The 25913-nt window shown below is 39.5% G+C and overlaps 1 protein-coding gene and 1 long non-coding RNA gene across 3 annotated transcripts in view; one reads left to right on the top strand and one right to left on the bottom strand.

Annotated features, from left to right (window-relative positions):
* Positions 1–93: 93 nt before the first annotated feature.
* On the bottom strand, positions 94–25317 carry GORAB (golgin, RAB6 interacting). Of its 2 annotated transcripts, none has more exons than XM_002715211.5 (5): positions 25133–25317; positions 17716–18073; positions 13906–14007; positions 10052–10192; positions 94–1891 (listed from the first exon to the last, which is right to left on the bottom strand). In XM_002715211.5, exons 1-5 carry the CDS (start codon positions 25191–25193, stop codon positions 1444–1446), a joined length of 1110 nt encoding a protein of 369 aa, XP_002715257.3. In that variant the 5' UTR covers positions 25194–25317; the 3' UTR covers positions 94–1443. The 2 variants fall into 2 exon arrangements, with proteins under 2 accessions (XP_002715257.3, XP_017201193.1); XM_017345704.3 differs by having other exon boundaries at positions 17712–18073; positions 25133–25305.
* The window catches only part of LOC108177645 (uncharacterized), a 96337-nt gene continuing 95622 nt past the window's right edge, over positions 25199–25913 (top strand). Inside the window, exon 1 of the long non-coding RNA XR_001794388.3 lies at positions 25199–25486. This is a non-coding gene — a long non-coding RNA (uncharacterized lncRNA). The remainder of the gene's footprint in view (positions 25487–25913) is intronic.

The raw sequence follows: 25913 nt of genomic DNA, 5'->3' as shown, positions 1-25913 counted from the left end.
TTCAAGAGGTATTATCCTTGCACACTGCTTAAAAATATATATTAAATTGCTTTAAACTATTTTTTAAAGCTAAATGAAAGACCATACTATAAATACATCAGAGTTGTTTATTTCTTAGAAAAATAAGAGTGTTTTGGGTAATTAAGCTTTTTCTTTGTATGTCATTCACAAATAAAAACATAATTATCACATACATGCTTATATTTAGAGTAGGCAGTAAAGGAAAGTTATACTTTCACCTCAAATTATAAAAAAAGTACTCATCCAGATTACCAGAAAATACCCTCAAACTAACCCATTTTAAAAAATGGATGTCCCTGTTTCAGAAATTATTATGGATATTATACTATAACACCTCTTCTTAGCTTCTTTTATGATTTTTTTCTTTAAGAACTAAAGTGTACTGTTTTTACTTTTTGGAATTTCTGATAAATATTTCATAATTTAGTGTGATATCCATAGATTTTGTGGGAAAAAATTTCAATATTTACACATTCACATTTAGTATACTGTAGAGGTCAAGCATTAGCAATATATAATTAACAAATTGTTAAAATAGAAACAAAATCAGCATTTTACGAATTTAAATGCTTTAAAACAGGATAATTTATCATTTCTGCCCAACAAATAGAACACATCTTTACATATAACTTCAGAAAGAAAGTACATTAATATATTTGGATAAGAAGTAGCAATAAGATTTTCTAAACTATTTTCAGCCTTGAGAAAACTTTAATTGTTTAAATTTAACTGATTAACTCACTGACTAAAAATAAGACAACTTGTTAAATGTAAAATTACATCTAGTATGTTTATATGCATATGTGTCTATGTATCGACTAACCAAAAATCTGGGTGTAAAATAAAACAATACAAAGCAACCTGACACAAAAGGAATGCTGGCATAAGTTATCTGACTCTTTACACAAATTGCAATTTCCAGGTTGCATTTTACAACTCTAGTAATTCAACCTGTGACTTCTTTTTCCTGTATCACTTTTTCACATAGCAATTCTTCTTTTTACTGATTACATAAAATAGGACTTCCATTCTCAACACTTCTCCCAGGAGAAGGCAAACAGGTTTGACTAGGTATTAAGTATGACTTTTCAATCTACTTTTCTATATTTACCTGGTCTAAGAATACTCTAACCATGTTCTTTTTCTCCTATCCTTTTAAGTCACCTATTATCACCCAGTCATAAGGATAAAAGGAACCCTGAAGGAACTGAACCAAAATCAAGGTGAAACACAACTATGAATTTTATATAAAATTACCATAATTTGAGGTCAGCACTGCCAAATAAGTTAACCTACTAAAACCAATCATGGGTTCAAAAATTAACACTGTCTTACAGCGGTTTTATCAGAGGTAAAGGGTATCATTTCCTGTAGTAAGTGTACTTTCTTGACGTCAGGTAAGTTTAAAACAGTCCTGGCAATTCACGTGGTTCCATCAGCTGAAATGCCATTAACTTCTTGATTTGGGCAGCCTAGACTAGGAAGAAGAATGCTCTTAGAATTTTCACACTGTTCATCTATCTTTAGGGAAACAGCTTGTTCTTGATACTTTTTATTTTCATCAGCAAATCCTGTTGTCACACTGTCCCCGGCAGGCTGAAACGGCCTCTCTAAATGAGCCATTTGTCTCCTTGCTTCTGCTTCTTGTTCATGAAGAAGTCTTTCTACTTCCACCTCAAGCTCCAAAGTCTCCTCATCAGCTTGTACGTCCAGCTGTTGCATCAACTCCTCCAACTTCTTGGCCTTCCGAAGCTCATTCTGCTGTATGATCGTACAGAGATGCTCAGTGAGTTGCTCTTTTATCTCAGTCTTGCGCTGTAAATCCAGCTTTGCTGTAATGTACTCTGCCTCAGCCCTGTCAAACCGCTTCCTGTAAGGACAGGAACAAAAATGGGGCCATTGGTTTTCTATTAAAGATACTCAAAAGAGGATCTACAAATCATCAGTAAACTCCAAAATTGGGAAAATGTATAATGAAGGTATGAATATTAAAACTGTAAAAACACCTGTCTACAACTTAGACAAACTAGGCTACAGCTGCTGAAACACACAATTATCCTACCTGTATTCACCCGATCTAACATAATTTCACCCTCATTTACTTTAAAGATGTGTTTGACTGAAGGCAAGCTAAATGGGTTAATTAAAAGGTGTGCTTGCTTCAAGAGGGGAAAAGCTCTGATTTTTTTTTTTTTTAAAGATTTGTTTATTTATTTGAAAGGCAGAGTTAGAGAGAGAGAGAAAGAGAGATTTCCTATCTGGTGGTTCACTCCCCAAATGGCTACAACATGCAGGACTGGACCAGGCTAAAGCCAGGAGCTTCTTCCGGTCTCCCACATGAGTGCAGTGGCCCAAACACTTGGTTCATCTGCTGTTGCTTTCCCAGGCCATTAGCAGGGAGCTGGATTGGAAGTGGAGCAGCTTAGAGTACAACCAGAACCCATATGGGATACTGGCAGTGTAACCCACTACGCCACAACACCAGTTCTGAAAGCTCTGAGGTAGCATTTTCCAGTTTCAATGGTATGCATACTAGTATTCTAACCAATTTCAGCTAGTAACATGACATCGTTGAACACAGAATTGGGAAGAGATACACAAAATCTGCTCTGATAACCAGTGCAAGCTAACTCCATCACATAATTTGTTTAATTTAAGAGAGATAAAACAACAAAAGATAGAGAAAGTAGAATACCTGTGTTCTACTGACTGCTGGATTAGAAAAGGAATAGGGGTGGTGCTGTGTGGCACAGTGGGTTAAAGCCCCAGCCTGCAGTGCCAGCATCCCATATGAGCTCCGGTTTGAGTCCTGGCTGCTCCATTTCCAATCTACCTCCCTGCTAATGTGCCTGGGAAACCAGCAGAGGATGACTCGAGTCTTTGGTCCCCTGCATCCATGTTGGGGAACCTGGATGAAGCTCTGGTTCCTAGCTTCAGCCTGACCCATTTGGGGAGTGAACCAGCAGATGGAAGATCTCTAATTCGGACTTTCAAATAAATAAATAAATAAATAAATCTTAAAAAAAAAAAAAAGGAAGTTTTTGATGGAGATGGTTGTTGGGAGCTGAATACAAATGGGACAGAGCTCACCAACCAAATGATACTTACCAGGTGAAGGCAAAAAAATATCAAGTAGGGGCCGGCACTGTGGCATCACGGGTAAGCTGCTACCTGCAGTGCCAGCATCCTATATGGGCATCGGTTTGAGACCTAGCTGCTCCACTTCCAATCCTGCTCTCTGCCATGGCCTGGGAAAGCAGTGGAGGATGGCGCAAGTCCTTGGGACCCTGCACCTGCATGAGAGACCCGGAGGAAGTTCCTGGCTTTGGATCGGCGCAGCTCCTGCCATTGCGGCCATCTGGGGAGTGAACTAGTGGATGGAAGACCTCTCTCTCTCTCTCTCTGTAACTCTGCCTTTCAAATAATAAATAAATAACTCGTTTAAAAAAATAATATCAAATAGAAGTGGAAGCTTCAGTATACATTCAGCAAGATTTTTCAAATGCAGCATTGTTGACAGTGTGGCAGTATAATGTTGTGGTTGTGAGCAGTCCTGCAGACTACAGGACACCGACAGGCTCACTGGCTTCTCCCTTCTGCTGCCAGTACAACCCCCTAGCTGTGAGGACAGAAAACATCTCTAGACATTGCCAAGTGTCTATAAAATGGCAAACCGCTCCTAGGTGAGACCTTCTGGGTTAAGTAAGCTGTGCGTTCCCTCTCCACTCAGAAACAGACCACTGTTAACACTTGTATTTGTATTAGAAAATTTTCATATTGACACACATGAACTCTAATGATAAGTACCACCAGTCTTATGCAAAAATAGAGAAATTCTACTGAAGAAGTCACCCTTTAATCTTCCTTTCTTTGGCTTTGGTTTGGCACAAAAAAAGAAAATTAATCAGATTTTTGCTCATTGTCTTTTGCTTTCTCCCTACAATTTATTGCTTTTCTTTCTACATCAAGGGAAAAAAAAGGTGTTTTTTTTCCTCTTACAAGACAAGAAGTTGATTCCCATTTGCCAACAAGTCCTTCAATTTAATCACCACTGACACTTGTTATGGTCATGCTTCTTGCCTGTTACTGTCACCTGCATCAATTCAATGTAGTAAGTAGTTTCTGGTGTAAGAGTTATAGCAATAAAACTGGTGTATCTCCTAATACAAGATTATCTGTCTTGGAAGGGAACACAGTGAAAAAAATAAACGTTTTTTATTTTAGAGGACTCAGGGTTAAAACCTTCCTGGCCATTTTCTGTAAGCACCTGTTTTGGTCAAGGCTTCTCTTAGATGCAAAGAACAGGCATCTAGTTAAACTAGCTCAGGTAAAAAAAAATGGGTTTCACTGTAGGATATAAGAGGCAATTTCATAAGGCTATTCTTCTTCAATGCATTAAAAGCCAAACAGTTTCTCTCACTTCAGCTTTCCCATGATACTCACAACCCAATATGGCCACCAGCTGTGGCTCTAACTCAAATTCACCCCACTTAGTCTCTGAGTGATTCAATTCTCAATTCCAGAAGGAGAAGCTGGATTGGCCTGGCTCATCTCAGTTTAACAGAGCTTAGTGTCAGTGGCATCAGCCACTATTTAGCCTACAGATTCAATGTCCTGGAGTCAGTAGCCCATCTTTGTTCTAATCAGGTGTGCCCAGGCCAGCATCATGAATACAAAACAGCTGGATTCCTGGGGTTAGGCTGCAGAAGAGGCACACAATGACTGAAAGCGCCAGTACAGTGACTCTGGACAGTTTCTTCAACTGTGTCATGGTCTATCTATAAAACAGTGATGATAATAATAGCTCACAGGAATGTTAAAGACTGAACAGTATAAACTGGGCAAGCACCTAGCACAGTGCTTCATAGGCATTCAAGAAACAATTTCCTCTTTGGAGCACTGGAATAAAAATGAACTGCTGTTATATTTGTAATCATATATCTAAAATTAAGATTATGCAAAATGTAGGGAGCCAGAAGAAACTTTTGAAAACTCTTACTTACATGTTTATTTATCACATTTCAGTTTTTACTGTGACTTAGTAATATAAGAATGAGAAATCTAGTTATATTTTCAATAACCATCTATGTTCAAAGAATTATCCTAAAGAAACTCTGTTGGATACCTGGGTCCTTTATTCACATAACTTATAAAATATCCTATTTATGGAGGTTCTTGCATCAAGCCAAGAACTCTGACAACATAAATCTCCCTTCTCTGCAAGTCTGTGGTCTCTCTCAATCAGTCAAAGTCAGTCAGCAGAGATTTACAGACTTGGCTCATGAATACTGAATTGAAATTAATATTTGCAAATAGGTCCCTGGGTTTTTGTTGACCTACCACCCTGGATAAATCACTGAAGATTTTGCATTTTGTTTATTTACTTAAAGTCCTTCTGGCAAGAGACATGCACATATATTCCCGTACAGAGTAATTTATGTTTAAAATATTGATTAGTTTCACAAACCGCACCACCAGCCTTGGGGGCAGGTGGATAATAGCAAATCAGGGTATGATGAATACTCTGGAACAGAATAAGAGCATTATACACAACATAGTAAGACACACAAAACTGGAAATGTCATTATAGAATTGTTTTCTTATTTCAAAGTGACACTGAATGATTTAATGAATGTTATTTCAAGGGTTCCAGAAAAATGTCTCCTGGTTTTGGTAATCCAGAAATTTTTTAAAAACTCAATCATTAACCTTCAAAAGACCATCAGGTTCTATTGATTCACTTTTAATTTTTCAGTTCCTTTTCTAAGCAGTTCTATTTGTACAGATTAACATGCAGGATTTTTATCCTTTCTTAGAAGTCTTTGAAAAATCAAAGAGAAAATGTACTTATTTTTTTTTAAATAGAATTAAATTTTATTTTACAATTACTTTGATGGATCCAATGGATTCTTTTATTAATCCAAGATATATCAGAGGATGACAGATATCTTACTTTTCTTGTATTTTGATACATTTTACCATTCATCACCTTAGGAATTATTTCATGATTATTCATCAATTGTCCATTCCTTGGACTAAAAAACAAAAAACAGTAAGAAAACAGAAAATGATGGAATGATCTACATTGATAATGACATAAATTATCATCATTTAGTTTTCTTACTGTGTTAAAAGTATTACATCCCCTCAAGAAGGTATAAAGGGGCAGGGGTTGTGGTGTAGTGGGTTAAGCTGCTGCTTGGGGCCACTGTGTCTCTTATTGGAGTGCAGGTTCCAGTACCAGCCACTTTGCCTCTAACCCAGCTTCCTGCTTTGTGGCCTGCAAAGTCAGCAAATGATGGTGCAACAAGTAAGTGGGTCCCTGCCAACAAACTGTGAGACCCAGAAGGAGTTCTGGGCCTCCTGGCTTTGGCCTGGCCCAGCCCTGGCTGTTGTGGGCATCGGGGGAGAAATCCAACAGATGGAAGCTATCTCTATCTCTTTTTGTCTCTCTGTAACTCCTACCTTTCAAATAAATATATCTTTTTTTTTAAAAAAAAAGTTATAAAAGATTGGAAACATCATCTTTATAACCTTAGTTTTCATTTAACACAGTTGAGAATTAATGTTTCTTCATTTTCTGCCCATATTGGCAAAGTAGAGAAAAATTCACTGAGGAAGATATTTTGCTGTTGCTGCACAATCAAAAGGAATGTTACAGTAGGCTTAAAACAGTCCCCCAAAGACACTCAATTCCCAGTTACCAGAACTTGTAAATATTACTTCACTGTGACAAAATAGTGAAAATTAGAGAAAAATAGAGAAAAGGATGTGATTAAGGTAAGGGTTTAGAGGGATTTCTGTTGGGTTACTCAGTTGGGCTCTAAGTAAAATCATACGTATTCTGAGAGAGAGGCAGAGGTTCTGAGAGGAGAAAGCAATGTGACGATGGACACACAGATAGTCAAGGAATGCTTACAGCTATCAGAAGATTAAAAAAGCAAGGAATGCATCTTTAGTCTCTGAAGGAAGCATGACCCTGCTGACATCCTGAATTTTGGCCTCCAGAAGTATGAGGAGAAATTTCTGCTGTTTGAAGCCATCCAGTTTGTGGTAAATTGTTATGGGAGTCCCAGGAAACAAACACAGATGCAGAGGCACACTCTGCACTCTGGAGGGTGAAACTGATCATGCAGATGAAATCTGGGACTTTCAGTCTTTAGAAAAACTTATTCAAGGACAATCTCCCTAAATTCAAGAAACAATGAGTGAAATGTATAATTCTAAGTATAAAAAGGAAATGACAATTTCATACAGTTAGTGATTTTAAGAAGAGAAATTTAATCACCCAATATTTTACAAATACGGGGACCTCCCTGGGATGCTAAAAGGATGAAACAATATTCTCTCAACATTTTATGTATGGGAGTCAAACTACTTGATACAAAAAGGTTTATTATTCTTACATTTCTGTATGCTGTTTTCCACAATACCACTTATTTCCAGTTTTGTAAATTATTAATAAAATGACTTAAAATATTTGCCTCTGTGTGTGGGGGAGGACAGGGTGTTATCTATTTAACCTAGAGGATAAATAGGGATAATTATTTTTCCCAGTATACTGAGAGTTCAACAAAATATTCTACATGCAGCCACTCTCACAGGCAGGTCTGCACAGCATATGACAACATTGTAGACATGGCTATAAGCAGCAGCCTCATGCTGGTCTCATCAGAGGGGTCTATCCTAACATCGCTCCACAGAAAACAATTTTAAAGTGAATTCGGCATATTTACTATTCAAGAACCTTTTGTGGACACTGCATTATACCAGGTACTACAGAACTAAGGTATCACTTTTATTAAAAAGAAATGAAGTTCCTACAGAAACTGGAGATTACCTCACACTAAAAACTGGATCATATTATATTACCAATATGCAATTTTTCAATAACCATAAATGTAAATTCAGAAAATGTTGCCCTAAACTTATGCTTGAAACAAACCCAACCCTAGTTCTAATCACAATTATCTATGGTTTCTCTTTGACCTAAGACAAGAGCTTAGGCTTTTAACAACAGCCTCATATAGTATCCAATTCTATCCAACTACACATACATTAAGTATCAATACCATGAGAAATTGTCATCTATAGATTATTAAAGATGCAAAAAATATATTTTTGCTATGTAAAAATATGTCAAAATTTCGTTAAGAATATTCATACATTATGGTATATATTTTGCTTTAACTAGTAATTCCACCTTCTCTGTGGTTCTCTGAAGGCCTAAACCAAGGCATTTTTATATAACATTCAATATGCAAAGGCATCCTTCTCCAGTTTCCACTAGGATAGAATTAAAATGTTAATCATATTATTTTTCTGTTGAGGTACTCAGCACTGGTTCTTGTACTATGAACTATTCATATAAAAGGCTGGCAAGGCATAAAAATGCTCCTCTGGCTAACTTATGTTACAGAAAATAAAAGTGTAAAAAATCAAAGCTTACTTTAATCTTAAAATCTTGGTTACCTTCTTAATGACATTATTAATAAAAATCTGGAACTTCTAGTTATGAGCTACTGATGGCATTACTTTAGGTTGTTAATTAATAAAGACAATTCATTAAGTCAAACAGCATATGGCCATACAACAATTCTAAAAATCACAAGGACAACCACAGACCTTTTTCTTAAACACCAAACAGTGAATTAAAAACCACAATCAAGCATTTCCGCTTTATTAAATTGTTATATAAACATTCTGATGTTGTGGTTTACCCTGGACTAATGAGGCATTCTGATTGATTTCTAGTGTTACAGAGAAAGATGCAAAACTGAGTTATTAACACAGCATTTTCTTGTGAAAAAAGACAAACCCAGATGATTAAAGCAATGTTGAAGGGACAAAAACCCTGAAATAGTACATTTTTTTGCCCTTTTATCTGTTTGCAAAGTCCATGTAATTCTTTACATGTGTCAGTTCATTTAAAAATACTCCATGATGAGTTTTTTCTCTTTGAAAAAATGCCAATGGTTGAAACCAAGGAAACATATAATATCAAACCATTTTGTACATACTATGGGTGAAATGGAAAACATAAGGGAAAGAAACTGTGGGGCTGATGTCGTGTCATAGTAGGTTAAGCCTCCACCTGCAGCACCAGCATCCCATACGGGTGCTAGTTCGAGTCCTGGCTGTTCCACTTCTGCTCCAGCTCCCTGCTAATAGCCTAGAAAAACAGTGGCTGGCTTTGGATTGGCCCAGCTCCAGCCATTGGAGCCATTTGGGGAGTGAACCATTGGATGCAAGCTCGCTCTCTCTTTCTGTAACTCTGCCTCTCAAATAAATAAAATAAATCTTTAAAAAAAAACCTGCAAGTTCCAAGAGAGGTATTTTCTTTAAAATATTCATAAACTTTTAAAAACTAACCTATATGGCCCAAGTCCTTGGGCCCCTACACCCATGTGGGGGACCCAGAAGAAGCTCCTGGCTCCTGGCTTCGAATCAGCACAGCTTCAGCCTTTGTGGCTATCTGGGGAGTGAACCACCGATGGAAGACCTCTCTCTCCGCCTCTGCCTCTCTGTAACTCTTTCAAATAAATAAAATAAGCAAGCAAGCAAGCCTAGGTTTTCTTACTATGCTGAAGACTAAAATGAGAAAAGTTCCAATCCCATAAAGATCATATCAAATAATCAAAAATTTTAATGGAAACAGCATAAACGTGGTGATAGAGTAACAGAGTTTTGGGTGCAAGTCATTCAGACATTTACACTGATAAATCCTGAAAGACTAAAGAGAAAGTCTCAAACATTCAATTTCTGATAGTTTACCAACAAAGATTGAAATGTAAATAAATAATATAAGAAATGCTTTAACAAGCATATGAACAAGGTTAACTGGTAGAGTTAAGGAAGGCTACACAGAGGAAAAAGATACTTGAATGAGAACCACAGAGGAGTAAGTGCCACACCTACGGAGGCTGATACGAGGCTTAAATGATGATATACGTTAAAGCTACTGGTCCAGCTAGCAATATGAATTATTTAAGTCAGATTCCTTACTCTGAATTCAATCTTCCCAACTCACCGGGCATATGAATAGTCGAGACTGGCCTGATCAATGCGGTTCCTAAGGATTCCAATGTCAGCTGATACCATGTCATCCAAAGCCTGCAACTCTTTCTGGATCCGCTTTAGTTTCATAGTCTCTGCCTGAGTTCTTTTAGATCTAGAGAATAGCAAGGTGAGTGGAAAAAATAAAAATGTTAACATCATGTATCCAAAGACAATGTAAGTAAAAAAAGTAAGTCACTGTGTATATAATTCTGAATTTTTAAAAATTAGAAAAATCAGAAAAACTAAACACTGGTAACATTTTGGTATATCTCAAAGACTGCATTTGAGCTTTTCCCCAAATATACCAAATTTTCTATTAGTGCCCATTTTTTTGTTTAGGATTTATTTATTTACTTGAAAGGCAGAGTTAGAGAGAGAGAGAGGTGGTAAGACAGAAAGATAGAGAGAGGATCTCCTCAAAACCAGGAGCTTCTTCTGGGTCTCCCACGTGGGTAAAGGGTCCCAAGTAGTTGGGCCATACTCCATTGCTTTCCTAGGCAATTAGCAGGAGTGGGATTGGAAGTGCAGCAGCCAGGACTCAAATTGGTACCCATTTGGGATGCTGGCATCACAGGTGCCAGCTTTACCTGCTATGACACAATGCCAGCCCAGCACCTATTATTTTCATGAACAAGGTGAAAAAAATTACCAAAACACAACTCACTTTTGTGCATTTATTCAATCAGTAAGAACAAATTCTGGGGGCTGGTGCTGTGGCACAGTAGGTTAATCCTCCGCCTGCAGTGCCAGCATCCCATATGGGTGCCGGTTCGCATCCCGGCTGCTCTACTTCCAATCCGGCTTTCAGCTTATGGCCTGGGAAAGCAGTAAAAGATGGTCCAAGTACCTCAGCCCCTGTACCCCTGTGGGAAATCCAGATGAAGCTCCTGGCTCTTGGCTTCGGATCAACCCAGCTCTGGCCGCTGCAGCCATCTGGGGAGTGAACCAGTGGATGGAAGACCTTTCTGTCTTTCCCACTCACTGTAACTCTAACTCTCAAATAAATAAATACAAAATTAAAAAAAAATAACAAACTCTGGCAAAAATGTGTCTATATTCCCTTTGTACTGACACATCCAACACAGCTTTCCAAAGATCTATCTTACATTCCTCTTCTTGCTAAGCCTGTTTTCATTTTGATACTTAAAGATAATCAAGAACAGATACCAGGGACTGAGTTGTGGCTTAGTGGGTTAAGTTGCTAGCTGTGAGGTCAACATCCCATATTGGCATTGGTTTGTTTCTGGTTGTTCCACTTATAATCCAGCTCCCTATTAACATGTAGGGGAAAGCAGAGGAGGACAGTACAAGTATTTGAGACCCTGAACTCATGTGGGAGACCAGGATGACGCTCTTGGCTCCTGGCTTCAGCCTGGCCCAGCCCTGGCCATTGAGGTCTTTTGCAAAGTGAACCAGCAGACAGAATATCGCTGTCTGTCTCCCTCTCTCTGTAACTCTGCCTTTCAAATAAATAAATAAATCTTTAAAAAAAAATACCTGCATTAAACATTTCTATATAGAGCAAAAAAACCTCTATTTGGTTTTTGGGACCCATTTGCCCAAACCTTTTTTACTTTTTTAAGATTTATTTATTTGAAAGGCAGAGCTAGAGAGAGAGAGAGAGAGAAAGAGAGAGAGAGAGAGAGAGAGAGAGAGAGAGACAGACAGCAAGATCTTCCATCCACTGGTTCACTCCCCAAATGACCACAATGGCCAGAGATGGACTAATCCAAAGCCAGGATTCCTCTGGGTCTCCCATGTAAGTGCAGGGGCCCATGCACTTAGGCCATCCTCCACTGTCTTCTCAGGCTCATTAGCAGGGAGCTGGATTGGAAGCAGAGCAGCAGGGACTCAAACCAGCACCCATATGGGATGCCAGTGCAGCAGGCAGAGGCTTAAACCACTGTACCACAGCACCGGCCCCCGATTTTCCCAAACTTTCAATGCTGTTACTCTTATTCTCAAAACAAGACTAGTGATCCTCAAAACTCTTTGTGGGGCTCAAAATCAAAATACTCTTCTCTCCTTGTTTAAAAGTACAGCCAACCTCATCAACTCTCAGTGCCCTGACCACTTCCAAGTAAAATATACATGTAAGAAAGAGAATAAGCAAAGACAAAAGCAAACCTTTAATCATGACTTCACTTACTTCAAAATTTCACAGGCACTCTCAGGGAGAGCAAAACTTCCTACATAAAACCAGTATCTTGTACCTTACATTCTCCTGGTTTCTATTCCATTATGCATTTACCCTTTCTTTCTGCCTATAAATTTCTTACCAATATAATGCTTTCACTTGAAGTGCCTCACTGCCCACCCACTTAACAATCCAATCATGAATTTCCTTATATTTCTGTCCATGGCAGTGCGTTCTTAGATCTAAAGCACCTAGGGAAGAAGCGCTGAGTCTTTAAATTTTTTTTTGTAAAATCCCCAGTAAACAGCCTCCCAATCTCTTCCAAATTCCAAATTGAAAACTACTAAAATGCTTTCTCATAATCACGTATGGGAGAAAAAAAAAATACGGAATGACTCATTTTTTTTCTTGAAACACAGAAAGACACTGAATCGTACATTTCCTATGCTTCATGTAACCTCAAGGTATACTAGGAGCAAAAAAAAAAAATGAATCATTTTCAATACATACCTCCTTCTGGCAGGTGATTCTCAATTATTTCATACCCATCCTCCTTCCACCTACCTCTACCCCTGAACATACACATACTCTAGCCTTAAAGAAAGGTTTTGCCAGAATTTTTTGACTTTGAAAAGAAAATGCCATTGAATACTCACCTGCATGTAGTTTCCAGTACTGTCATTTCTTGACTAACCAAGCTTAGTTTCCTAAGGCTACAGGAGATTTAGAAATTACAAACCAAATGGTGGTAGGGGGTGGAAAGAGTGGCCCAAATCGGAATGTTGGTGCTCTGTGCTGGCACAACACAGTAAAGGAGAAAGGACTACTGACAACTCTAACACTGAGAGGTGAGAGATAAATGGAGCTCATCATGGTGACCTGAGTCATCAATAAAAGTTAAATTATATAACATATCTTCTACTAGTGGAGGCAGGATACATTATGTAAGAAAAATGCCCACAGAAAACACAATTACGACTTCTGAGTGTATAAATCACTTATGTGGGATAACCCCACTCCTCTAACACAATGGATAACTAAGGTCATTTTGTTAAATTAAAACCTGCATTTGCTAATTTACATGTACTGATAGCTACTTATTGATTTTCTTACAAACATGCAGATAGTTAAAACTGAGGACACTGATACTGATCCTTAAGTTTTGTGTTTTTTTAAAAAAGATTTTGCTTATTTATTTGAAAGTCAGAGTTACAGAAGTGAGGAAGAGAGATCTTCCATCCGCTTGTTCATTCCCCAAATGGCCGCAATGACCAGGGCTGGGGCAGGCCAAAGCCAAGAACTTCATCCGAGTCTCCCACATAAAGCACTTGGGCCATCTTCCGCTGCTTTTCCCAGGCCATTTGCAGAGAGCTGGATTGGAAGTAGAGCAGCTGGACACAAATCTGCACCCATACGGGAAGCTGGCTTTGTAGGTGGCGGTTTTACTGGCTATGTCTTAAGGCTGGCCCTGATCCTTAAGTTTCAATCACAACTAGACTTGTAAATTCAATATGACCTATGCTCTAAAAATGCTCCTTAATAAACTAATATTGTAATTTCAGTATAACTTGTTTAGTTAGCCTTGAAAGTAATGGTTGTAGGGACAATGCCAGCTTATTAGAAAATAAATGCATAGCATGACAAAATTGATTGCAGGTTATAAGCGTCTCCTGGTTCAAGCATCTCACCTTTCTGCGATAGCTTTAGCCAGCAGAGCTTTCTTACGTTTATTTTTCTCTTCCATTAGCCGTTGTTCTTGTTGCAGAACTTCCCAACGAGATTTTTCCTGCCTGGAAAAGAAGTATAAACACGAGTTAATGAAACAGACTGCTACACTACACTACACCTTACAGTCTTAGTCCCTAAGTATAAAATTTAATCAAGCAGATCATGTGCATTCTCTTTCAAAAGTCCTCTTAAAAGAAATCCATCTGCATCTCATTATTTTGTTCTAATAGGAACAAAGACTCTGATGTGAAGCACAGAGGCTTACATAAATTGGACCTTTGAAATCCATTATATATATATATATAGATAAAATCTAGGAACCCACAAACTGGAAGCCAGAGTACTATGGCATTTTTTTAAAAGTACAAAGAAATTTGTGGAAGCTAATTATGTGTTATATGCAAAATGGAGATCAAAATAAATTGAACTATAGCTGATGTCATAATGTATCTCTTAGTTTCCTAGAACAAGAGGTTCTACCTCGTTAAGACAATAAGAAATGTTTATTTCATGCCGTTTTTTCAATTTGTTCACTTTTCCCCAATACTTAGAAATTTGTAAACAGACTGAAAACACTGTGAGCTAAAGCCAAATGGAACAAGGCTAAAGAAAAACTTCAAAGTTCTTAAAACATACATTCCTCCAGACTGTCCAATTCTGAAATATATGAAAATTTCCATAAAGTCCATGAACCTGATGTCAACTCAACAAGCTTAACAGCAAATCTATGTATTCCTATTATCATTTCCTATAGTGACTCTTATCAAGTCTCCATTCTCAAACTTAGTAACCACTTCCAAACTGTCCTCTGCTCTCCATTCCCACAGCTTCCACTTAGAGCTGGATCGCTCCTCTCTCATTTTTACTATTGCAGGCATATCCGTACCAGTGCTTTTAATTCCAGCTCAGCCAGTGCTGACACGTGAATTTCTCAAACAATTACTTTGACTGGGACTGGTCTTCCTCAGATGACTTGGTGTTATCATGCTGCACCTGCCAATTCTGCTTTTGAAGCCCTTCCTTTTTTATTTATTTATTTATTTATTTTATTTGAAAGAGTTACAGAGAAAGGTAGAGCTAGAGAGAGGTCTTCCATCCGCTGGTTCACTCCCCAAGTAACTGTAATGGGCAGAGCTGAACTGATCTGAAGCCAGGTGCCAGGAGCTTCTTTGGGATCTCTCTGCAGGTGCAATGGGGCAAGTGCTCGGCACAGCAGTTAAGATGTCATTCGGGAAGCTGGCACCTATGCTGGAGTGGCTGGATTTGAGTCCTGGCTCTGCTCCCACTCCCAGCTCCTACTAACACCAACCCTTGGAGGCAGTATGTGACTGATGAAGTAGCTGAGTCCATGCCACTCGTGTGGGAGACCTTATTTGAGTTCCTGGCTCCTGGCTTCAGCCTGGCCCAGTCCCAGCTCTTTGGGGCATTTGTGAACAAATGGATGGGAGATTTCTGTTTTTCTACCTTTCATATAAAACAAAAATAAATAAATTTATTTTTATAGTTAAACTTTTTAAAAAATATTTATGGGGGCTGGCGCTGTGGTACAGTGGATTGAAGCCTTGGCCTGGGGCACCAGCATCCCATGTGGGCACCAGTTCAGGTCCCGGCTGCTCTTCTTCAGGTCCAGCTCTCTGCTGTGGCCTGGGAGAGCAGTGGAAGATGGCTCAGGTCCTTGGGCCCCTGCACCCACGTGGGAGACCCGGGAGAAGCTCCTGGCTCCTGGCTTTGGATCGATGCAGCTCTGGCCATTGCAGCTATCTGGGGAGTGAACCAGCCGATGGAAGACCTCTCTACCTCTCTCTGTAAATCTTTCAAATAAATAAATCTTTAAAAAAATATGTATTTATGAAAGGCAGAGTTAGAGACAGACAGAGAGGGCATGAGAGAGAGAGAGATCTACCATCTGCTGGTTTGCTCCCCAAATGGCTGCAAAAGCTGGAGCTAAGTTGGCTAGGAGCCAGGAGCTTCCTCCAGGTCTCCTATGTGGGTACAAGGGCCCAAGCACTTGAGCTATCTTCTGCTGCTTTCCCTGACGCATTAGTAGGGAGCTGGATTGGAAGTGTAGCAGCTGGGACTCGAACCACAGCTGATATGGGATGCTGGTGCCGAAGGCAGCAGCTTTACCTGCTACTCCATAGCACCAGCTCCTTGAACATATATTTTTAAATAAATAAATAATTTACCTAAAGGCATCTAATCTAAATTGTCCAGCTCAATTTAAACTTAATGCTCCCTCAACAAACTTGTCTCAGACCTTTGCTAGTAAACTACCTTTTTTTTTTTTTTTTAAGATTTATTTATTTATTTGAAAGACAGAGTTACAGAGAGGCAGAGGCAGAGAGAGAGAGAGAGAGTTAGTTTTCAATCTGTTGGTGCACTCCCCAAATCGTTGCAATGGCTGGAGCTGGGCCAGTCCGAAGCCAGGAGCCAGGAGCCAAGAGCCAGGAGCTTCTTCTGGGTCTATCACATAAGTGCAGAGGCCCAAGGACTTGGGTCATCTTCTATTGCTTTCCCAGGCCACAGCAGAGAGCTGGACTGGAAGTGGAGCAGCTGGGACTCAAACCAGCACCCATATGAGATGTCAGCACTGCAGGCGGCAGCTTTACCTCCTGCCAGCCCCTGGCAAGGTACTCTTTTTTTTTCAACTTTTATTTAATAAATATAAATTTCCAAAGTACAACTTTTGGATTATAGTGGCTTTCCCCCCCATAACCTCCCTCCCATCCGTAACCATCCCATCTCCCACTCCCTCTCCCATCCCATTCTTCATCAAGATTCATTTTCAATTATCTTCAAATGCAGAAGATCAACTTAGAATATATTAAGTAAAGATTTCAACAGGGCAAACTACTCCTAAAAGATATTTAATCCATGTACTTGTTTGATGTCAGTTTCATAATTCATGTGGTTATATATTTATTGTCAAATAATTTCCTACCCATAAACCCCTGAGAGTAGGAAACATTAAAACTCATAGTACAGAATCTTGATCAGTAAAGATTCAAAAAATATCTGGGATTAGATAAAATATACAATGCTTTGAAAAAGACTCACAAAAGGGAAAACAGAAACAAATATCATCCTTTTTCCTCTACTCTTCCTGTAAGAATTCACAACTCAGAAGGGTAACTTCTACCAAAGTGTGACAAAATTTTTTAAATTACATAGGTTGTTTCTCACATATACATTCAATAATTTCTAAAAGGCAACTGAATTATGTAATTTGTCCCCTCAATTTCCTACACCCTCTCCTTTAACCTTCATATCTGTTTACCTGTTTATAATAGCCTTTTACTGTGCCAATGAACATGCAGTCTGGAAGTTGAAAACTGGGTTAAATATGAGAAGTAATGCTATGCCCATAAAAACTGATTCTGATGAGTATAAAGGGCACAGACTTTGCATTCAGATACACTTATATGTGAATCTCAAATCTTATTTGCTAGCTACATATTAGCTTTAGGAAGGCAATCTCTTTTCTGATTCCCAGATCCTTCATTTCTAAAGCAAAAATAGCAGACATAAATTGAAAGGCTGCTATGTAAACTAAATGAAATAAAATCTAAAAAATACCTAATAGAGACTACCTTATAACATATTTAGGTGGTACAGCTACTTTTCAATAGTTTATTCATCACACTTCTAAACTTGAAGACAAAACAGAAGAAATGTAAAAAAAAAAAACCAGCAAATTATATTTCCTCCAAGTCCAATGGGGAAGAAAAGGGCAAGAATGAAGAATCTCACATATATATAGACTTACTAACAATTCCACTTTCTTTTTCTCCAATTTGCAATCTGGCTTGGGAGGTGAAACCTCAACATTTTTGTGAGCATCATGGGAATTCTCAAGTCTTGGTTCTCTTGGTTGGCTTTCAATACACTGAGGTTTTCCATCACCAACAGGAGAGGTAAGGGTGAGAGTGCTTGGAAGAGCAGGGGGAGAAGAAAGTGGTTTTTGAGTGTTAGATCTCTGTTTCGGTGCAGAAAGCAGCTGCTCTGGAGGTAATAAGGTTGATCCATCTTGAAGTCCAAGTTTCTGGCTTTGCTCTAAAAGAGCTTTTTCTCGCTGAATCTGCTGTCGACTTTTCTTTACAGGGGCACGCCGCTGTGGTTCAAATGGATCTACAGAAAAGAGAATGGAGGAAAATTCCTTTGTGTGAGTAGCAAATAATTATAATAATTTACCTAAGGAAAGAAAGCACTGACATCAAACTTGATAATAAATCCAGAGGTCCCCCTACCATGTTCTCTACCTTGAAAGCCCAAGGATAAGCAGCCATCTTCCTGTAGCTTCAAGGGTTCTCAAATGACACTTTAACACTGAACAGAAACTGTCCCAGTTCTCTATTTATCTTCAGAGCAAGGTCATCTGTCTTTGAGCTAAGCCTTGGAACATACAGCAAGGTTTCTTTTTCAACCTTATTTGATAACTGTCAAAAGAGAATAGACTAATTTTGACCAAACTCAGTAGATACTGAAATATCTGATATGACTTTAATTTTATGTATGATTCTTCTTTTCTCCTGAAACAAAATGGATGTTAAGTTTTCAAGTGGAATCTTCTCTCCTCAGCTTTAAAAGCTTTTAGGGCAATATGATACAGAGTACATAATGTTACAGAAATGCAATTGAGTGAAGTCCCTTATTTCTAAGAATACTAGTTCATCCCTCATCATTTTTTTTTCATCTTGTAGAGCGTCTAAGGCTGGATCCTGAAATCTTATCAAGCTCTAATAAACGTAGTCAAACTAATTTTAATGTAGCCCACAAAAAGGAATTAAAGGATACATTAAAATTTAAGCTTTTTTTGAATTTTGAAGGCTTATCACTTTAGTAGTGCAAAAAACCAAAAATTTAAAAATTTAAACTTTAAAGTATAATTAAATAATATGTCTACTATACTTTTTGGAATTTCTATTTTAGTTAACCTCTTACTGAGGGTGGACAAATGAAGAATCTGACTCACATTCATACTGTATTAATAAGGCCTATAAATATCATTCTCTATGAAAATGCCTAGGAAGACAAATGGTGATGAGTCTTTATAAATTCAAAATTCAAATACAACTTCTAAATTCTGCATATTGAAGTTTGAAATAATGCAAATTCATATCTAAATTTCTCAAAGTAGAGTTAAAAGCTTCAGATTCATGGTCCCAGCTTTGCGTCTGTCAGCTCATTGATGTCAGTTAATTATTTAATGCCTGTTTCCTCATCTGTCAAAACTGTTGAAAATGACCTGCTCTACTTAACTCTCAGAGGGTAGTAATTAAACAAAATATGTATAGACAATATCTTTAAAAAGACAGAATTACTATCAAAAGCAAATGTTATAGCTGACTTTAGCCAGAAACAGAAAATATTCTCCTAGGAAACAGGAAATATCTATGTGTATCTTTTGTTAACTTCTCTTTTGGTTTATTTGTATTGTTCATATATCAAAAGAAAAAAATAAAAACACAATTAAAGAGGATATTTCAATATTAGAGATCATCATGTATCAGAAACTAACAAAATTACTCAAGATGTCTACAGGAAAAATTCCAAAATTTATTAATAAATATTTAAGACAACCTAAGTAAGTGATGACATATATTATTAGTGGGAATATTATTATATAAAATGCACTCTCTCTGTTTTTCCTTCTCTCTGTAACTCTGCTTCTCAAATCTTTAAAAAAAACTTTATTGATTTGAGAGGCAGAGTTACAGTGAGAGAGAAGGAGAAACTAAGAGAGAGATCTTCCATTCACAAGTTAACTCTTCAGATGGCTGCAATGGCCAGCACTGGCCTAGGGCGAAGACAAGAGCCAGGAGCTTCTTCTAGGTCTCCCATGTGGGTAGCAGAGGCCCAAGCACTTGGGCCATCTTCCATTGCTTTCCTAGACCATTAGCAGGGAGCTGGATCGGAAGCGGAACAGCTGGGACATTAACCAGCGCCCATATGGGATGCTGGTTCCACAGGTGGAGGCTTAACCTTCTATGCCATAGTACCAGCCGCATCAAATAAATAAAATAAATCTTAAAAAAAAATTAGAAAAACTGATTATCATTGTGGAGCACCAGGTTGAGCCACCACCTGCAATACTGTAATCCCGTGTGAGTGCTAGTTGAAGATCAGTTGCTCCACTTCTTATCCAGCTCCCTGCTGAGGCACCTGGTAAAGCAGTAGAAGATGCCCCAGGTGCTCCAGCTCCTGCCACCCACATGGGAGACTGTATGAAATTTTTAGCTCCTACTTTGGCCTGACCCAACCCTCGTCACTGCAGCCATTTGGGGAGTGAACTGATAGATGGAAGATTTTTCTCTCTCTCTTTGACTCTGTCATTGAAAGGGAGGAGAGGAGAGGAGAGGGGAGGGGACGAGAGGGGAGGGGAGGGAAGGGGAGAAGCGAAGTGAAAAGTCTCCAAAATGATCTAAAGATTCAGTGCAATTACAATCAAAATTCCTACTGGGTTTTCCACGAAATTTGGTAAAATTAATAAAGATTTTACATGGAAGGATAAAGGTTCAAACACACAAAGAAAAATTTCAGAGAAGAAAAAGGGACTACATTACTAGGTATCAGTGACAGTATGAAGCTCTAATATAGTGTGATATTGCTGCAGGAGCAGACAAAATGACCAACACATTAGAACAAAGAGCCCAGAAACTGATTCACACACGGATAAAGCATTGTATATGACACAGGCACATGACAAATCAACAGCAAAAGGTAGGATTATTTAACAAATAGACACAAGGTAAAATTATCCATAATGAAAAGATAAAGTCAGATCCATATCTCATACTATATTAGTAAAAAAAAACCTATTTAATAAAGAACAAAGATTAGTTATCTTTTTACCTCATAGTAGGGATTGATTTCTTATGACATAGAAAATGTTGAAAATTCTAAGACTGATAAACCTGAAAATAATGTAATTAAATATATTGTTCATCAAAAGTTAAAAGACAAACTATAAACTGGATGAAGGTATTCATGGTATAACTGGTAAAAACTAGTATATCAGGAATAGATAACTCATCCATAATTTAACTAGAAATTGATAGCATGTGGCTATTCTGTTTTCTTTTTAACTTTCAATCCTACTTCATTATGAGATAGATCACACATCAAATATATGTATGTATATGTCACCTTTATACACTCTCTTCTACCCTGTATAGACTATTAAAAAGAAAAAAGCACAGTTCTAGAAATAAAACATGATCTTAGCAGATGTAACTGCTAGTCAAAGTTAGACATACCCCCTTTCTTTTGGAACACACAACAGAATTATGCACGGCCTCCAAGTCATATAATTTGCTTTTGTTAAATGAACCATAGTAGGAGAGATACATGACAATTCTTGGTGATAGCACTGAACTGCCAGTGTTTGATTTTCAAAAATTTCCTCCTACCACGGTCAACGCCTAACTAACAGCATCAAGAGATAGTATGCAGTGACTATATAGAACAGTTACATGCCAACCCATGTCACACATGAAACTAGAGTGAAAAATAAAACTTTATGTGATAATTGATATTTTTGGATTATTTGTTACCTCAGCTTAACTTGAGTTAATGTGATTTCTGTTAGTAAAATGGTGCCTTCTTATCTGAGGCACCATCACAAACTCCCAATGCCATTTTAGGCTCTGCCGCAGTCACCATCTTGTACAATAAACTTAAGTCCTAAGCCCAGCCTGGCTTACTAGAAGTCAGTTGACCAAATGGTCCAACCACAAGCATCAACTCCACCTCCACCATAATGGAATTAGCTGCTCCCACTTCCCTACCCCTGCAAAGCTACAATAGGACCTGCTTTCCCACACACTCCTCTCTTCTCCCTCCGCCTCCAGGCTGTTGGGTTCCCTCCCAACTCCCAACAATAAACCTTTTCTTTTCTTTTTTCTTTTTTTTTATTTTTTGACAGGCAGAGTGGACAGTGAGAGAGAGAGACAGAGAGAAAGGTCTTCCTTTGCCGTTGGTTCACCCTCCAATGGCCGCCGCGGCTGGCGCACTGCGGCGGGCGCACAGTGCTGATCCGATGGCAGGAGCCAGGTGCTTATCCTGATCTCCCATGGGGTGCAGGGCCCAAGCACTTGGGCCATCCTCCACTGCACTCCCTGGCCACAGCAGAGAGCTGGCCTGGAAGAGGGGCAACCGGGACAGAATCCAGTTCCCCGACCGGGACTAGAACCCGGTGTGCCGGCGCCGCAGGCGGAGGATTAGCCTAGTGAGCCACGGCGCTGGCCCAACAATAAACCTTTTCTTTAACTCCGGTGTTTGGTGTGTTTTGTGATGGCCTTTCAATGTCATAATTACCAATACCTCTGAAGTTCCCTATGTATTTGCCCCTCCCTGAAAATACCCCTTGCCTCTTTATCTATTTGAATTTTATTCTTTTGATTTCCATTATCGATTCCCTATATGCCTATCAGATTGTATAGAGTCATCTGTGACTTGCTTTTTATACATTATACTTAGGTGACTTGAGGATGTTAACTCATGTGATTATAATTAATACATTCTCATTAGCTGTGTAGTAGCCTACTAGACAGGTATATGACAACTTATCTATGCTGTTATTAATGAACATTTTAGTTCTTGCCAATTTTTTAGCACTATACACAAGACTGTTAAGAATATTCTTGACCACTTTCCCCAATGTACACACAGGTGGCTCTAGAGTACTGGTGTCTCTATTTTTGCTGCAACCAACCCCATCTTCCTAGTTTACTTAAGTTATTTTTTTTAAGGCTGGAGAACACCTTAGAATTAAAGACTCAAGTCTTTTAGTTATACTATTGAGAAATCCAAGGCAAATATTTAGAGGCAAAGCTGAGGTTTATATACCAATCTGTACCTGGCTATGGATAACACACGTACTTCAAAAATCTTGTGGAAGATGGATTTAAAAGATAAGTTTATTTTGGTGCAAAAATTTTTGAAATCCATACATAGAAGGAAGATACAAAAAGTTCATAAGAATGTGTATTATGAAAAAAACTAGATGGATTTCAAAGAAAATTGCACCAAAAAGGTTTGGTTTAGTTCCATTTTCCACACACATTTTGAAATACCCTAATTGGAAAGATGCTATGATGTTCCTCTGTCCTCAAAGCAGTCATGGACTAGTGATTTGTTGTCCATTTTTAAAAATTTATTTATTTGAAAGACAGTTACAGAGAGAGAGAGAGAGCCAGAGAGAGAGAAGTCTTCCATTCGCTGGTTCACTCTCCAAATGGCTGCAATGGACAGGAGGTGAGCTGATCTGAATGAAGCCAGGAGCCAGGAGCTTCTTTCAGGTCTCCCACATGGCTGCAGGGGCCCAAGGAGTTGGGCCATCTTCTACTGCTTTCCCAGGCCATAGCAGAGAGCTGGATTGGAAGAGGAGCAGCCAGGACTCGAACGGGCGCCCATGTGGGACACTGGCACCGCGGGCCTGGGCTTTAACCTGTTGAACCACAGCGTCGGCTCCCGTTGTCCATTTTCTAAGTTCTCACTATCAAACCATGAGCACAAAAATTTAGGTCCTTATCGCTCCCTATGCAACCCAATTGCAAAAATATTTCAAAATATAGTTATACATAATGAATGCATTCTTTTAGACTTCTGTATTGTTTCCTTTGCTTCTGTTAACACATACCTTCTGTCAAATATTTCCAAGCTCTATCCTACTCCTAGCACAGAAAGGTTGCTCCTAGCTCTGCAGCAAGCTCTTACATAACATTCGTTATTATATGATTTTTTTTAACTTTTATTTAATGAATATAGATTTCCAAAGTACAGCTTATGGATTACATTGGCTCCCCCCCCCCCCGTGACTTCCCTCCCACCCGCAACCCTCCCCTTTCCCGCTCTCTCCTTCCATTCATACAAGATTCATTTTCAATTTTCTATATATACAGAAGATCAGTTTAGTATACATTAAGTAAAGATTTCAACAGTTTGCACCCACATACATTATTATATGATTTTAAGGTTTATCTTCTCACTAGACTATAAGCTCTTTGAAGGCAGGAATGATAACTCGTTCTTTCCTGCATTGCTAAAGCAGAAGCTGACACCTGGAACTTGGAGTCAGACCCAAAGCTAGGGTACTTGCACTCTGTACACCTTAATATGTATATGGTTGTTAAAAACAGAACAAAAGAATCTCAGGACATCAAGCTAGATGGTCAGTTAGCCACATACTGTAGTATAACTTCTATGATACAGTTTTGAAAGGTCTCTAGACCCCTAAAAATCATTCTAGTCCATACAATCTGCCTGGCCCCACCCTACTAATTCAATTCCTTTCCCACTTGTCAGTCTTAGATAAACTCACATGTATGCCAAAAATGTACAGATGACTTGAACAATATTCAATTTTCACCAATCATAAAACCTGAATGAAATGTACACGGCAGGATTTAATTTTCTCTCAAAACGAAGCACTTAAATTCGGGTATCAAGGGTGGTGTAAGCTTCTTGCAGAAGGGGTGGGCACTGCCAGGATCACCACTGAGATCTTCAAGGAAATTCCACCACAAAGTCATGTCTTAGAATTAACCCTTTCCCAGCAAGTATTAGTAATCTTGATTCCTGCATGAAATGATTTTAAAAAACGGTACGATCCCATTGAATGCTCCATAAAGCTGAAGACAGAAGCATAAAGCTACTTAGGTTTATAAAGGATTCACGGCTAATCTCCCAAAGACTCTTTTGGTCTGTGGATTCTCAAGAGCTGGAAAGAACTGCGAACATAACCTGACAACCAGAAGTGCGTGCAATACGCCAGATGTATTACAAAAAGCACTTTGTTTTGCGTTTATTCAGATCCTTGTGCAATTCCTGTTTTAGCTGCTTCTATAAATTCACCCCAATTCCGAAGTGCTGTGTGCCCCTCCTCTCTCTTTTACCCGCAACCAGTCCTCTAACCACAGGTTCGTGCATCAATCCTCCTTATAGCAGACACCCAGGGCTATGGGCTCCCACTCCGTTACAGGAAAAATCACATCCCTGAAGTGCGTTCCGGAGCTCTCTCCCCAGGGCCCGCCTCTCACCACAGCTCCCCGTACCTCCAGCCCTGGGGCCCCTCAATCCTGCACACCCAGCTCCTGCCCGGACAGAGTCTCTTCCACGCCCCCTTCTCCCTCCCGAGCTGCAGTTTCGCTTCTTCTCCTTAACGGCTCTGTACGTACAGCCTAATACCTTTAGTCTGCTTTAGTCTCCTCAGCTCCTCCTCAGAAAAGCCGGCCCAGCTCTGCGCCATCCGCTCCGGCAGCCAAAACCCCAGGATACCCAAACCTATAGCCCTGGACTGCCAACACGGCCGCCCAGGCACATCCGGGTTCACCCCCGGCCGCAGCCAACCAGCCAATCAGGGCGTCGCGCTCGGGACACGAGGCCCCCTCCAGCCCTAGGGTCCTGCTCGCTTCCAGGCTGCCTCTGGCGGTGCCGGACAGACTGCCGTGGGATAAGCTGTCACACAGACGTTTATCTTCGCTCCTGTGCTTCTGCTCTCCATCCCTGCGTGTTATCTATCTTGGTTAAGTGCTCACACAGGTAAGGGGGGGAATGGCGATGGGGATGGGGGAGGAGATAGACAGGCAGTTGGGAAGTGACCAGGAGTCGGTGAGGGGAAGGGTGCCCGTCCTCTGCCCGGGGGCGGCGCTCAGCGCGGCTTGTAGAGGGTGCCTTCGGAGTCAGGTGCACCGTGCTCAAAGCATCCTTTCTGCTGGCTGAAGAGGATGGTCGCCTTCGGGGTTTTTTCATGATGAGAAACATTCCAGAGGGCGGAGATTGTAGTTAGTGAAGAGAGACATTGACACAGCCGGGTCTCCCAGACGGCTCTGTCCGCGGCTTGTTTCCTCGCGTGTCTTTTGTGAATGCGTGTCCCAGGTGATCCCTTAGGAGCAGGTGTCGCGTCTTTTCCGCAGGACGCTGCCCGGTCCCGATTTCTCTCTCACCTGTCTGCCTGGGACGCGAATGG

Source organism: Oryctolagus cuniculus, chromosome 7 (assembly GCF_964237555.1).
Source record: "Oryctolagus cuniculus chromosome 7, mOryCun1.1, whole genome shotgun sequence".
Lineage (NCBI taxonomy): Eukaryota > Metazoa > Chordata > Mammalia > Lagomorpha > Leporidae > Oryctolagus > Oryctolagus cuniculus.
The sequence above is the reverse complement of the archived record's forward strand: the minus strand, read 5'-3'. Positions and strand labels throughout refer to the sequence as shown.

What these genes read in the sequence shown, in the direction of transcription:
- GORAB (XM_002715211.5), bottom strand. Translation starts at nt 25,193, where the DNA reads ATGGCGCAGAGCTGGGCCGGCTTTTCTGAGGAGGAGCTGAGGAGACTA. An exon ending in GAGACTAAAGCAGACTAAAG is followed by an intron (nt 18,074 to 25,132) that starts GTATTAGGCTGT and finishes TCTTTTCTGTAG; the next exon opens with ATCCATTTGAACCACAGCGG. An exon ending in GCTAAAGCTATCGCAGAAAG is followed by an intron (nt 10,193 to 13,905) that starts GTGAGATGCTTG and finishes GCTATTCTCTAG; the next exon opens with ATCTAAAAGAACTCAGGCAG.